Source organism: Otolemur garnettii, unplaced genomic scaffold, assembly GCF_000181295.1.
Source record: "Otolemur garnettii isolate 467f Iridium unplaced genomic scaffold, OtoGar3 scaffold00030, whole genome shotgun sequence".
Lineage (NCBI taxonomy): Eukaryota > Metazoa > Chordata > Mammalia > Primates > Galagidae > Otolemur > Otolemur garnettii.
In genome coordinates, this window is record NW_003852425.1 from 7227933 (window position 1) to 7243065 (window position 15133).

Here is a 15133-nt window from a genome sequence, read left to right on the forward strand (position 1 = left end):
GAGCCAATAAATCACATTTTTTAAGGAATTTCTAGAAGCCAGAAACTTGGTTAAATTTAGAAATAAAAACAGATAAAATAATATGCTGAGCAAATGTTCTGAAGAAAAGCTAGTATAGCAATACTAATAGCAAATGAAATAAAATTCAAGGTACAGAGCCTTAAATAAAACAGAGGGTTATTTTACTCAAATAAAAGATTTGATCAACTAGAAAAAATAAATGTGAATACTGATTTAGAAAAATCAAAACCTATTACATGCAGAAAAATAATAATGATCAGAATATAAGAAAGATGGGAGGGTGGTGGGGGGAACAGGAGCAGCAAAACTGAAGGCAGAAAACACCCATAGAAGAAAAGATAACTGTAGAGCTACTCAATTGAAAACAAAATGCTGCTTACTTGAAAGTAATTTAAAAAACAGACTATAGCAAGTTTGGTCAGGGAAAAAAAGAGGCACAGAAAAACTCTACTGGAAAGCCAACAAGGGTGTAGTAAACGAAATGCTATAGAACACAACGCACGCAAAACTGAAAAGGAGTGAAAAGATACTAGGCCCTGCAGAGTCCACTCCAAAAACAGACACTTGTTCCTTAATATTGCGAATATTTGGTTTATATTAGCCTAAGACAGCCACCTTACACAGCCTTGAGGATTATGACTAACACATTGTAGTTAAACTGTCAACTTACTGGATATAAGATTTTACATATCTCAAATTCAGATGTATTAAATTCAAAGTTCTTAAGTATTAAAAACTCAGGCATAGATGAAAATGTTCTCTAAAAGAACTCTTTAATCTTTCAGCTGACTTTTTTTCTTGCTACTTACCTCCTTATCTCTAAGTAACCTTCCTGCATTGCTGGCTCTGCATTTTTTAGTTTAATGCTTTATTTCAGTTCCTACTGTAGCAGGAGCCTACAAACTCTCCGGCATCAGTTGGAAGAAAAAGTGGCTTTATTTGGCTGAGATTGAGTCAGTGCGTGCCGTTGGAGCATGGTTGCAAGGTTTCAAAGACAGTAGAAGATTAAGGGAGTTATCATCCCCAGAAGGCTGCAGTTGGGATAGAACATCAACCATATGTAATGGCAGACTTGCCCAATGGCATCATCTGCTGGTCTAACCTCTAAGTAAAGATCTTCTTATTTTAACTATTTAACTCCTACTTACTACTGTCTCTTACCTCATTCCCCCCTTTGAGACCCTTATAACTGTTATTAAGAGGTCGTACTGTTGTCTTTCTTGTCATCGTTTGTCACTGTTTGATAATGGTTTATATAATACTCTCAGGCAGAGGTTCTTTTATATATAGCAAAATCTATCATGTTTTTAACCATCTGTAAGAGGAAAGATAACAAACATGGGAGAAGAAGGCAGGTTTTGAGCAGTACAGGACTCCTATTATGAGGGTCTTGAACCTTCCAAAAGCAGAAAATTAGCCTCTGAATATGGATTTTTGGATCAAAGCCGTGTCATATTTGGACTGGCACATGTGTTAGTTTAGATATTTTGTTAGCTATGTTTTTTACTACCTATCCTTGATCATCTTAAAACTGAATTTTGTACAGACTCTTCCTTCTGCATCAAGTAGTCTAAATGCAGTCTATTTCGGTATATATCGTCTTTCATTTGTGTTTGTTGGTGAGCCAGAAGGGTTAATGCCTTGTTAGTTTTATTAGTTTTTACTTTTAGGTCAGCTTGTAACTGGATAATCTGTTTTAACATAGGGGTTTGGTATCCCCATGACCCATCTTCAGTCTTGTGGTCTGTAACACTGAATAATTTTTTTAGGAGGCCATTTATCATCTTTCTAGTCTTTTATAGTCAGGTCTCTACATTTGTGAGTTGCTTTTTTAGGGGCAGCAACTGGGAATCCCAGTAACTCTCGTTTTGATTGACAGTAAAAAAAAGATGGTTTTATCATACCTATAAAATAACTGTCTTCTCATTGATTTGGTAACTGAATATATGTTTTGTTATCATATATCTAATATAGACCTGAGGGGGAAGTCTCATCTCTTGAGCACCCCAAATGTAATCATGCATCTCAGAAGTGGGGAAACCTGTTGAGGGGATTTTTTTCAGTTCTATTTAGACTCCACCAAGTTGTCATCTTGGTGTTTTTGCCTCAAACAGTGTAGTTTTTTTCATAGGGATAGTGATGTTTTACCCTCCGTTAGCCAAGCAATATTGACTAATGACTGTAGTTTTTAAGGCCCAGACATTATCATCAATCATCTGATAGTAGTGAGTAACATTTGCATCTGTTGGTGTTAATTTTCGGATTTCCCACGGCCACTTATCCATATATAAAACAAGAGGTTATAACTAGTGAGTGAGCAACACTTTTGGTCAACTGTAAGTTTTTGTATTTTTAGGGAGAAGAGGAACTGTTGGGAGAGTTTATCATAGAAAGTTTGACAAACTGTCAAGTTTTTGGCCTGGAGGGTGGTTATTTGTCCTAATATTTTAAAGAGAACCAGAGGGTCTTGTCTGATACCATCTATTTTTAAAGTTACTCTTTGGCCATCTTTCTACTTTGCATCTGCTGGGTTTTTGATAATTAGAGTTAAGGGATTATAAGACACTGTGGTGCAGTTGGAGGCGGGGTCCACACTTGAGTATTAGTTCCTTTTTGCTGTCATCTTCAATACCCCAAATGTCTTTTATTACATATGTGAACACTCTATTCTATAAAGATAATCAGTGGAACATAGGTACTTTTGCTCTTGTCTCTTATGTTCTTTTCCAATTTATAGTTCTATACTTTGTTTTTATGGGCATTCTTTTAATGTTTGGCAAGTATGAACTACTGAAACTTATTTTAGATTTGCATATCTTGTGATGTTTGTTATTTTTACCTTTTCCCCATTCTTCTTAAGTTTTTAATATCTTTTATAGTAAATTTATAATAATTGGGGGGTTTAGAGGGGTCATAACAAAGATTAGGCTGGTCTCTCCCAGGGTCACATATCTTATGTTGAGTAGTATTGTATAGGCAAGTTCCTTGCTGGGTCTCTTCACATTTATAGTAACAGAGCAGTAGTAATTTCCTGACCCACCTTCATGACCTGGTGATGCACTGGTTACAGTCTTCTCTATTAGCATTTCCAGGGGTGGTAACAGCAGTAGCTTGATAAGTCTGTAAGACCACATAAACAGTAGTACCACAAGGCGCATCCTCAGGATTTGGCTGCACATAGACCAGTCAGCTTCCGGGTGAGATTGCAACAGGGCTTGTCGCTCTTCTCAAGGTTACTTTGTAAGGGTTGTAGGGGTCTGGATTGTTTCCCAGGTACTAGCTGTGGCGGTGTGTCCGGCAGCCGCTCTCGGAGGGGTGGGGGGGGGGGTGGTCAAGTGTGTTGCAGCTGCTTTTGGCTTTGTTCTCTGTGTCAGGCTATTCACCTGCAGCTTGCTGGTTCCTGGTCCAGGTGTAGCTGGAAATGGTAGCAGCAGCCAGGGAGTTATAACGGGGTGGTTCAGCAGCTGCCATTGGTTTTATTCTGTGTAATGGATCTAAGTCGAATCTCAGTTACCTTTACTATAGTGAGTGTGGTCAGAATGACGGGGTAAGGTCCTTTTCACTTTGGTCTTAAAGGCGACATGTTTTAGTCCTTGACTCACACTTGGTCTCTTGGAGAAAAAGGGTGAATTGGGAGGATAAACTGACAGGACATCTTTTGTTTACCCAAGTTGATACGGTTTTTGTTATTTTCCCCAGGGCCTGTAACTGCCTCTGGAGTTCCCCCTCTTCTAGTTCTCAGGGTGTTCCCAGAGCAAAGGAGGGGGCCTATGATATAAAATCTCATAGGGCGAGAACCTTGTTCTTGTGGTAGTATACCTAACTTTGAACAATACCAAGGGTAAACCACTACCCACTATAAACCAGACCCTTGGCATATTTTTCTTAGGCTAGTTTTATTCATGCGGTTCACTTTTTCCAAGCTCTGAGGCCTATACATAGCATGTAGTTTCTAAGTAATACCCAGGACTTTGGCAGTCTTATGTACTAGCTCTGTGATGAACGCCAGCCTGTTGTCCAATCCTATTTGCAGCAGCAGTCCAAACCAAGGAATGATGTCTCTCTGCAGGGCTCTGGTGACTTTCTGGGCTTTTTCTGTTCAGGTGGGGTAGACTTCCACCCATCCCGAGTAGGTACATAATACCACCAGTAGACACCTGTTGCCTTTGCACCAAGGCATCTCAGTGAAGTCTACTTGAAGATCTTTAAAAGGAGCTGCTCTATACGACTGAATTTCAGGGGGCATAGTGGGTCCTTATTGAGCATTAAACTGGCTGCAAGTAAAGTACAGTTGGCTGACAGTTTTAGCTAAGGCAGTTAGGTGAGAGATGTAAAAATATCAGCCCAGGAGTCTTATCAGTGAGTCTTGGCCCAAAAGAGTATTTTTTTTTTTTGCATTTTTGGCCAGGGCCAGACTTGAACCCACCACCCCTGGCATATGGGGCCAGCGACCTACTCCTTGAGCCACAGGTGCCGCCCCCAAATGAGTATTTTCATGTATGGTGGACACAATGGCTGTTCATAGCAGCTGGGGCACTGCTGTCCATTTGTTGGGCAACTTTATCCATCTTCCATCTACTTCTTGGCTTCTTTTCAAGACTAGCCATTTTTTTTACCTTTGGAATAGATAGGGGTGAGTCTAGTACCCTGAGTTTAGTACCCAGGGAATGGGGGGGATCTATGTGTGATGCCCAGTATGGAAGCAAGCAGGTCTTCTGGCCTTGGCATCTGCTTGAGCATTCCCTTTGGTCCCTGGTAGTGGTGTCTACCACTGGTGGTGTCCTCATTGATGTCTTCAGCAGGGCAAGACTGCTACCTTCTGGGGTTTCCATACTGTTTCCAGAAGTTGTAGAATTTTTTGTTGGTATTTGATGTCTTTTCCTCCAGCATTTAGCAGTCTTCCTTTTCTGTACAAAGTTGTATGTACTTGGCGGGTGAGAAAGGCATATTTGGAGTCACAGCTTTCAAAGCTTTCTCTTCACTAAGCTATGTTCGAGTCGGAGCTATTAGTTCAGCTTTCTGGGCTGATGTCCCTTGAGGCAGTGGCTTTGCCTCAACAGTTTCAGTCAAAGTGACCATGGTGCACCGGTCTACAAAGGTGTTTCCATCTACACGTAAGTCCTAATCCACTTTTGCACATGGTTGGTCACGCAAGTCTGGCCGACTTGAATACACATCGTCCAGTGTATTTTCAGACATTTTCAGGCACTTTGTCAGTTGCTGGAAACAATGTGGGTGGATTGAGGGTGTTACATACTTTTAGATTTCTACATCTCAGGCTCTGATATTGGTTAACTGCGGGTTAATCCATGGTGTCTTTTTGTGCTCTGTATGAGGTACTTTCTCTTTACAGGTTTTGTCCTAGTGTCAGTTTGTCAGCCTCTTGCCTCAGGCAAGGGGGGCCACCCTCCTACGGAGCACTTTCAGGGTAAACAAAAAGTCTGTTCACTGGTGGCTCTGAGATAGGCAGTTTTCTGGGTCAGAGGAGGGGTTACAGGTCAAGTCAAGAGTACTTGGCACCTATATATATTAGAAAGTCAATGTCTTTGACCCTGATCATAACCTGGACCATGGACTCCCCAGGGGCTTCTGAGTCTAGTCTCCTTCAGTCCAGCAAGGACTCTCCTACTAGGTTGATAGGGAGTCTTTCTAATCTTGGCCTCCCTCCTATGTGGGCTTGGGGTTGGCCTGGTCCCCTGGCTGTTGGGGATACTCATTCTTCCAGTGGTCAGTTTCCCAGCAGATGGCACACTAATCATGCTTCAGTGACACCCTTCCTGGCCCATGCTCACCTCTTCCTTGCTGACTCCCCAGGCCTTGGTCTCTTAGGAATAGTGATGCCCCCCCCCCCTTCTAACTTGCAGGGCTGCCACTGTGAGGTCAGCTTCGTTCCCTACCTCTGGCTGGCTACATCTGTTTACAAACACTTTCTGGGCTATCTCCAAGAGCTAAGAGGTGTTGATTCCGGCAAACCTTTCCTGTTTCTGCAGTTTTTGCCTGAGGTCCTCAGCACTCTGGCTCATCAAAGCCATGTTAACCATACACTGGTTTTCAGGGCTTTCCGGATTACAAGGGGTGTACGTGGGGAATCCTGCACACAGTCTCTCACAGAAATGCCCTGGGCTCTCATTCTTTTCTTGTGTGATTTCAGCAACTTTATTTACATCAGTAGCCTTCTGGGCCCCTTTGCATAGCCCTGGTAGGAGTGCTTCTCCACACCAGTCAGCCTGCTAACGCCCTGTTGATCATTCAGCACCCATTGTGGGTCGCCCCCCAGGCAGCTGGACGCCAGAATATCTTGAGGATTTTGATAGTCCTTTGGCGCAGTTTCTTCTAACCACTTACAGGCTGCCTGAATTACCCTGAACCTGTCCATGTTGAAAAGGGATGTAAGTAAGTGATGGCAGTCAGCCCACATTGGATTGTGGGTTTGAAAAATAGTTTGCATGAGATCTACTGGCGCCTGGGATTTTTCAGTATAGGATGGGCTGTGGTATTTTCAGTGAAGCGTATCTGTGGTGGTAAAGGCCTGGTACATTAACAAACACCCTTCATTCAACCATGTGTCCATCCTCATCCATACCTGTGTGCTTACTCTCTCAAAGGCCCTTGGATTCCGGGTTTTTGTCTCAACCTAGCTGCCAGTGGAGTATCGTTAGACACTAACTTGCTCCTTGACTTTGGAGACTCTGAGAGTGTGGGGTAGAAAACTTGAGCTGTCTTGCGTGGGGAGCTGGCTCCTCTGCGGTGGTAGCACCTGCTCCCTCCTGAAGGCAGTGGGGCTACTTCAGGGGGTCCTCTGGCACCAAGTTGGCTAGAATCTTGGTACGGCCTCCTTGGAAAGGGTGGAACGCACTTTCCCTTCCTGGCCCTTAGCCACAAGTACTGTTGCCATCTTCCCTCTCAACCACTGAGGGGTAGTCAGGGTGGCCTGACTTTCTCTTAACTTTTCACTACCCCTTCGACACCAGAGCCTTTTCTAAGCTGTCCTCAGATGGCCATCTCACTTCAAAAGAAGTCCATTCTGCCTCACACAAGAGTCTTAAGCTTGCCAGGGGTCATAGTGACCTCCATAGTCTCCTACAAAACCTTTCCTGAAATTCCTCAGCATAGTAGCCAATGGACTTCCTTGCACATTTCCCATCCTCCACCTAAGACAAAAAAACACTCAGGCCACAGGAAGGAGTCTGGGATTAGGGAGGGGGAATTGGAAAGGTTGCTCAGTCACTATGTTCATCACTAGCCACTCCCCTGGCGGGAATGGCAGACGCTCTTGACTTAGGTAGGCTGGTACAAAGCACCAGCAGCCAGCACGGACAGACACTTAGTTGGAAGAGGCATCCTATGGAACCAATGTTCGGAACTCAATATTGGCATGGGCCCTGTGAGGGAAAGTAAAGACTTCGCTCTTGGCATCCCTCTCAGTCACACACCTCCCACCAGTCTTAGGGCAACAAATCCAGTGCCCAGGGGGTGATGAGTCCCCTCTCCCACTCAGATGGAATGGGCCTAGCCAAAGGCCCAGACCAGTCCTACTGTACTATAGACGTCCTAGAGCCTCCTGGCACCACCTGATGCTGGTTCCTCTCTGATGCTCAGCCGCCTCAGGATGCCTTGGGGGCCTTAGTAAGTTCATCCCAACAAGGCGTTTCTCTGGGACAATCAGTCCTAGGAATGCTCTGAGGACCCCACGGGGATGCTCCGTGGGGCGAGCAGAATCCAACCCAAGGAGTCCTGCTATGCAGCCTGCCACCAAGCCTCTCTTCCTATCCTAGGGAACCAAGAGATGCAGCAGGAGCCAATGCAGACAAAGAAACTCTCAGCACCAGTTGGAGGAGGAAGCGGCTTTATTCAGCCCAGGCGTCTTGGCAGGCTAACATCTCAAGAACAGAGCCCCCAACTCAGACTTCACCTTCTCTTTCATAGGCTTTTCTTTTTTTATTTTATGTATTTATTGTTTTTGCAGTTTTGGCTGGGGCCAGGCTTGAACCCGCCACCCCAGGTATATGACACCCTTGTATGGGTTTTTTTTTTTTTAATTTTATTAAGTCAAATACACATAGATCATGAATATATTCATGCATATGTGGGGTACAATGTGCTGATTTTTTTTTTTTTATATATACAATCTGACGTGGTTGCATCAAACCAATCATCTTAACTTTCACCTCATTACTTGATTATTGTGCCAAAACATCTGTGGAGCATTGACAAGGGTACAAGTCAAATCTGTGAAGTGCATAGGTTTTTACAGTTCTTTATACACATGAAAATTCATGGAGCAGAACTGGGAAGGTAAAGAGAAGACTGGGTGAGAGTATGCCGTCACAGCATGGCTGCACAGTTTCAAAGACAATAAAAAATTAAGGGAGTTACAAGAGTTACTACGTAGGTTACCACACATCATCCCCAAAAGGTTGTGGTGGGGGGTAGAACTTTAAATATAGGTAACGGCAGACTTGGCCGGATGGCATTATCTGCTGGCCTAATTTCCAAGTAAGGAAAAGATCATCTTACTCTTTTAGCTTTTTAACTCCTTGTTACTAGTATCTCTTGCCTCACTATTGCTAGATTAATTTTTCACTATTTACATTACTTTGACTATTAAATTCTAATCATGGCTGGCAGGTGATATACCAGGAATGTTTCCCTTTACAACTTCTTTTTTTTTTTTTTGGCCTGGGCTGGGTTTGAACCTGCCACCTCCGGCATATGGGGCCAGCGCCCTACCTTTTTGAGCCACAGACACCGCCCCTCCTTTACAACTTCTTGTCCGTGGAGTCGAAGGTTATCTTTATTATCTTGTTTGACTTTCTGTGTACTTACGACTTATCCTCCACTGTGTAAATTTCCTTTCTATGCATTCAAAAATAGGTATTCTAATGATTTCATCTTCTTGGAGTTATCTTTCCTGGAATCTTCTCAATAGTTCCTGTATGGACTGATTACTTTCTCTACCATTTATGTCAGGAGCTCCCTATTTCTTCATTCTGGGGATTCTGTCATCTCTCTCTCTCTCTCTTTTTTTTTTTTTTTGGTTGAGACAGAGTCTCACTCAGTTGCCCTGGGTACAGTTGCAGTGGTGTCTAGCTCACAGCAACCTCAAACTCTTGGGTTCAAGCAATTCTCTTGTCTCAGTCTCCTCAGTAGCTGGGACTACAAGCGCCTGCCACAATGCCTGGCTAGTTTTTCTATTTTTAGTAGAGATGGGGTCTCACTTTGCTCAGGGTGGTCTCAAACTCCTGAGCTCAGGTGGTCCATGCACCTTGGCCCAGAGTGCTAGGATTACAGGCCTAAGCCACCTCACCAGATCATCATCATCTCTCTCTCTCATATCCCCTGTGTCTTGTACCCAAATCTTCAGTTTTCTTGCTTTATACTTTCATTTTGAGTATATCCTTTACTAGCTTCCAGAAAAGGGTGCATGAGAAAAAAATATTTTTGAGATAGTGGTTGTCTGAAATATCTTCACTCTAAAATTTAGACATAAATCTGTAGGCTAGTATGATACAATAAAAATATATATTTGGTCTTTGTCCGTTTATATCTGGCAAAAGCCCTTGGAATTTCTTGAGTGATAGAGATGTTTGTATGCTAATGAGGCGACTCAAGGTGGACCACGACAGAGCTTCAGAATGGGTGTTCATTAACAAGTGATTAGAGAATTGGAACTCTGGGCCAGACTGATCTCCAAGTAGAAAAGAACAGAAATTGAGTTAATTTGAATTTAAACTACGTAATTGGTCATGTCTACAGAGTTAAATCCAAATAAAAACTGGACAGTGAAGCTCAGTGGAGCCTTCTGGTTGGCGAATACATCGGTGTGCTGGGAGAGTGACATGCTTAGATCCCACAAGAAGAAAGCATACAATCCCTGTACCCACTACTCTCTTCCCTAGACCCTGCCTACGTGTCTCTTAATTTTATCCTTATGATAAAACTGCAGTCATAAGTATAGAACTTTCAGAAGGTTTGTGAGTCAGCTAGTGAATTAATGAACCTGGGAGAGTCCTAGTCCCAGTATTTATGGCCCAATGGGTAGAAGTATGGGTGGCTTGGGGATACCCAAAATTTGTGGCTGGCATGGGAAGTAGACAGCCTTGTGAATGACTTTGCCCTTTACTTGCTGAGTCTACACTAATTCTTAGAATCAGAACTGAACTGAATTGGAGGATACCCAGTAGTGTCAAAGGATTGGTGTCAACACACAGCTGGAAATAAGTTTCAAAAGTTTTAAGAAATTGCTACTTTGGCTCAGCATCTGTAGCTTAGCAGCTAGGGCGCCAGCCACATACACCTGAGCTGGTGGGTTCAAATCCAGCCTGGGCCTGCCAAACAACAACGACAACTACAACAACAGCAAAAAAAAAGAATAGCAGGGCCTTGTGGCAGGGGCCTATAGTCCCAGCTACTTGGGAGGCTGAGGCAAGAGAATCACTTAAGCCCAAGAGTTTGAGATTGCTGTGAGCTGTGATGCCACAGCACTCTACCTTGGGCGACATAATGAGATCCTGTCTCAAGAAACAAACAGACAAACAAACAAAAAAGATTTGAGGTTGCTATAAGGCCATAACACTGACCCCAAGGAGACTGAAAAAGACTTTGTCTCCAAAAAAAAAGGAAATTGCTACTCTACTTCCCAGCTTCCAGTGTTACTATTTATAAATATAAAGAGATCATATTCATGTTCTTTTGTGTGAAATTTGTGTTCACATAGTTCTCTAGAATGTTTTAGAATTTTCCCATTATGCACAGATAGCTGAAGTTACATATAACATGTCTTTGTATGGAATTATTTTCATCTGTTATGTTTGATATTGGAGAGACCATTTTATTTTGGAAAACTATGTCCCTTGGTTATGGGAAATTTTAATTTGCTTCTATGATGATTTCCTCTCTAACTCTCCATTCTCTTTTGAGAACTTTTATCTGGATATTAAACCTTCCCAGAATGATTCTGATTTTATCTTTTCTATTTTCCATCTCACTGTATTTTTATTCTGCTTTCTGAGAAATTTATCGAACTTTTCTACTGATTTTTTTCATTAATGTTATCATAATTTTAACTCCTAAGGACTCTTTTCTTTGTTTGTTTGTTTGTTTTAAGACAGGGTCTCACTCTGTCACCCAGGCTAGAATACAGTGGCACAATCATAGCTCACTTGCAGCTTCAAACTCCTGCATTTAAGCACTCCTCTGCCACAGCCTCCTGAGTAGCTGGGACTATCAGCCTATACCACCAGACTTGGCTAACAAACAAACAAACAAACAAACAAAAACACCTTTTTTTTCCAGAAAAGGGATCTTGCTATGTTACCCAGGCTGGTCTTCCTACCTGGGTCTCCCAAAGTGCTGGGATTACAGGCATGAGTCACCATGCCCGAGGCTCTTTCTTGATCCTCTAAATGTCCCTTTAGTATGCCATCTTTCTCTTGCTTTACGGATGCGTTATCTTTTCTTACTGAGAATATTAATGTTAATTTTATATTCTAAAGTTTTCTTCCTGAAAACAAATAAATGATCTATTTTCATAATCTTTCTTATTAGAAACTTTCTTAAAATATCTAGTGGTTGTTGGTGGCTGCTCATGTTTACAACTGGTTTATCTAGAAAAAAGTGAGATGAAGCGGTATGCCTGAGGAATGGAGGTTGTCAACTATAATTACACTATAGGATGATGTATAGCTGGGCTGTTTTGTTGGCAAATCCTCCAATGTAAGTATCATTAGGGCACTTTTCTTATAGAAGTTCCTTCCAGAAATTCACCTGGAGATTATAAGCCTGGATGCCAGTGGGGATTTCAGCATTCAGTAAATAAATTTTCACTTAAATTGCTTTTGTGTACAATACCTCTACCTTCAATTAAACTAGACTTACCCATAACCGAAGACCTTTGTTTATCCTTTCCAGAGGAAAAAAAATCTCTCATCTTTTGCAGGATTGGAAAGGAGCAGCTACGTAGCTATGGAGAAAGGCTCTGGAGGCTCCATCTGCTTCTTAACAGATTTTCAAACATCCTCCTTTTGGGCTCATCCTCACATTAGGAGGTACCTCATGCAGTGGCTCTGAAACCTTCTGGACTTCCACAGTGTGCACTGGGTTGCTTCAGGACTTTTCCTATTGCTGACAGAGGGGTCAACTCTCTCTGATATGCTACAATAGTTTCCACTTGTTTATCTGCTTTCCAGTCCCCCTACATTTTACTGTTGTCACCTCCCCTGGTCTTTCTGTCTTCTTTTAACCTCTTCCTATCATTTTACTGGGCTTTGTGGAGTAAGCAGAGGTAAATGTGTACAACCGATTCTTACTATGGATTACACATATGGAAGAAGTTTACTTACTGGTTGATAACAGCCACATTAAATGAGTTATCTGATTATATATAACTGACAGCTGTAGTAAGGTAGCTACATGTATGGCTCTATAAATTTTAACTGCCTAAAAGTTATGATAATCAAAATAGTCAAGGCTTTTGACAATTTAGTTTCATAAAAAAAGTTATAAAATACCTAAATTCTTTAGGGTATCTACATTTTGATGATGCCACATTAATTATACATTTTTCTTAGAATAACTATTTATTTTTATGCCCACAAACAAAAAAACACTTTACTAACCTCTGCTTCTGTTGCTTGAGACTGTAAAAGCTGTCGTATACGAAGTATGTCCTTCTCTATTTGTTGAATTCTGGCTATTCTTCGCTAAAATACAAAACAAAATCACATATGTTTTTATTAACAAAACTAACAAATAATCATACTAGGGCTAACACTTAACAGCTCAGGATTATGACAAGCCATCCTTATTTAAGAAGCTAGATATGTTAACACATTCACACGTTATTGACAGATTGGAATCAGTTTAAATACATCTAACTTTACCCACTGGATCTCTAGATCTGTTTAGTAAAATTCTAGAAATATAAGTCATATCAAACCTGTGATGTTGTATGTGTTATAAAAATTGTTATTTTCAAAAAATATTTCAACAAAGTAAAAAAAACCCTTAATTTAATCTTTTACATTAATTCAGACAATAACATAATGTAATAATTTACATACAGATAGCCTATCTGTAAAGGGAAAGAATATCTGATTTGTTTTACCAAACACAGGGTTTAAACAATAGGACTAACCCTTCCCAAAGTTACTCCTGTCACAAGACAATAGAAATTTTCAGTCTTTCCAACCTATTGCAGCTAAATGTTACTTTTTCCAACATAAAGATTACAAAGATGATGGGGCTTTTGCTTTCTCACAGGCCACTGAGAAGCCACAGAACAGTAACTGCAGGTGGAACTACCTGCAATTAAAACAATGTGGGAAAAGCTTTTTTTTTAAAGGTAAATTTTAAGTTTCATGAATACTAGTGGAAATGGGAAAACCAAATCACTTTGTATAAAGTCCTTACAAGCTGAAATTATTTTGAAAAATTAGGTTTATGATAGATCATAAATGGGTTTTAGTAAGTATTGATACACGGGTTTTATTAAGTACTGAAAATGCTGTACCATTCTCTATGATAATTCTATAGTTGATAGTCTAATGTAGAGGTCTAAAAAGTTATATTATAGAAGTAATTGTTTCAGTGTAGAAAAACAATATTAGAAGTTAGATGGAATAGTTTCCAAACTGTTTTTTGGCTACATGCTCCATCAGTAAAAGATGTCTAAGCATATTTCCCTCTAATAGATAAATAATAAAAATACTATGGTAATTAGCTCTAAGTATATATAGTTATAAACTTACCCTTTGACCACATCTAGTTTTTCTTAAATATAATGCCCTTATGCTTTTCTTACTACCACAGTAAAAATATTTATTGTTGCTATTATCCCAATGTTATGACAAAGCACTCAAAAGAAGATGTGCTCACCACCCCACTCCTAAAAAATCTGTCTTTCTTTCTTACTTCCTTTTTCTTTTCTGTGCTTTTTCTTTTTAAGAGACAGGGTCTCATTCTGTCATCTAGGCATGATCACCATGGCATGATCATAGCTCACAGCAGCTTTGAACTCTTGGGCTCAAAGGATTCTTCTCCCTCAGCTTCCTGAGTAGTTGGGACTATGGGTGTAAGCCCACCACGCCCATCCTTTCTTTCTAACACTATAACTATGCTGATTCCATGATTCCGAAAGTAGCAAACGTAAGGTAAATAATATTTTCTAACTAACAAATCTTACTATGTCCAATTTACATTATGAAAACAGAAGAAATGCCTGCTTTTTTGGGTAGCTTTTTAAAAGATGAATGATGATTTCTTTCCTTTTTTTTTTTTTTTTTTTTTGAGACAGAGTGTCACTATATTGCCCTTGGTAGAGTGCCATGGCATCATAGCTCACAGCAACCTCAAACTGTTGGGTTTAAGCTATTTTCTTGCCTCAGCCTCCCAAGTAGCTGGGACTACAGGTACCCACCACAACGCCCAGTTGTTTTTTGTTGCAGTTGTTTAGCTGGCCCAGGGCCGGGTTCAAACCCACCACCCTCGATGTTATGTGGCTGGCGCCATAACCACTGTGCTATGGGCACCGACCCTGAATGATCATTTCTAAAACCAGATAATAAATACTTCCCAGCTTTAGAGAAACAACCAAACTACACCCAACTACTGACTTTCTAAATTTGATGTTTTTCCCTTTCTATATATTCAGTTTCCTTTCATCAATAAAGTTTAAAATCAAAAATTTTAATAGAGGACAAAAATAGGACGTTATATCTAATATTCCACTCCATGACACTGGATTTTTGTATTGCCAAAATCTCACTAAATCCTGGCATAGATATCATGTCTATGTGTTTTTGTTTTTTTTTTGAGACACAGTCTCACTGTGTTGCCCTGGATAGAATGTCATCATGGCATCATAGTCACAGCAACCTCAAACTCTTGGGCTCAAGTGATTCTTTTGTTTCACCCTCCCGAATAGCTGGGATTAGAGGTGCTTGCCACAGCACCTGGCTAGTTTTTCTATTTTTAGTAGGTATAGGGGTCTCACTCTTGCTCAGGCTGGTCTTGAACTCCTGAGCTCAGGCAATCCACCTGCCTCAGACCTCCCAGGGTGCTAGGATTACAGGCACAAGCCACCATGCCTGGCCTCTTTATATAGTCTTGATTT

General features: G+C 41.0%; 1 protein-coding gene across 4 annotated transcripts in view; it reads right to left on the reverse strand.

Moving 5' to 3' along the window:
• Positions 1 to 15133, reverse strand: part of APC (APC, WNT signaling pathway regulator) — a 122238-nt gene that overhangs the window by 37051 nt on the left and 70054 nt on the right. For all 4 annotated transcript variants that reach the window (XM_023512696.1, XM_023512695.1, XM_023512693.1 and 1 more), the window contains exon 7: positions 12639 to 12722. In XM_023512696.1, the coding sequence (XP_023368464.1) occupies positions 12639 to 12722 (84 nt within the window). The remainder of the gene's footprint in view (positions 1 to 12638; positions 12723 to 15133) is intronic.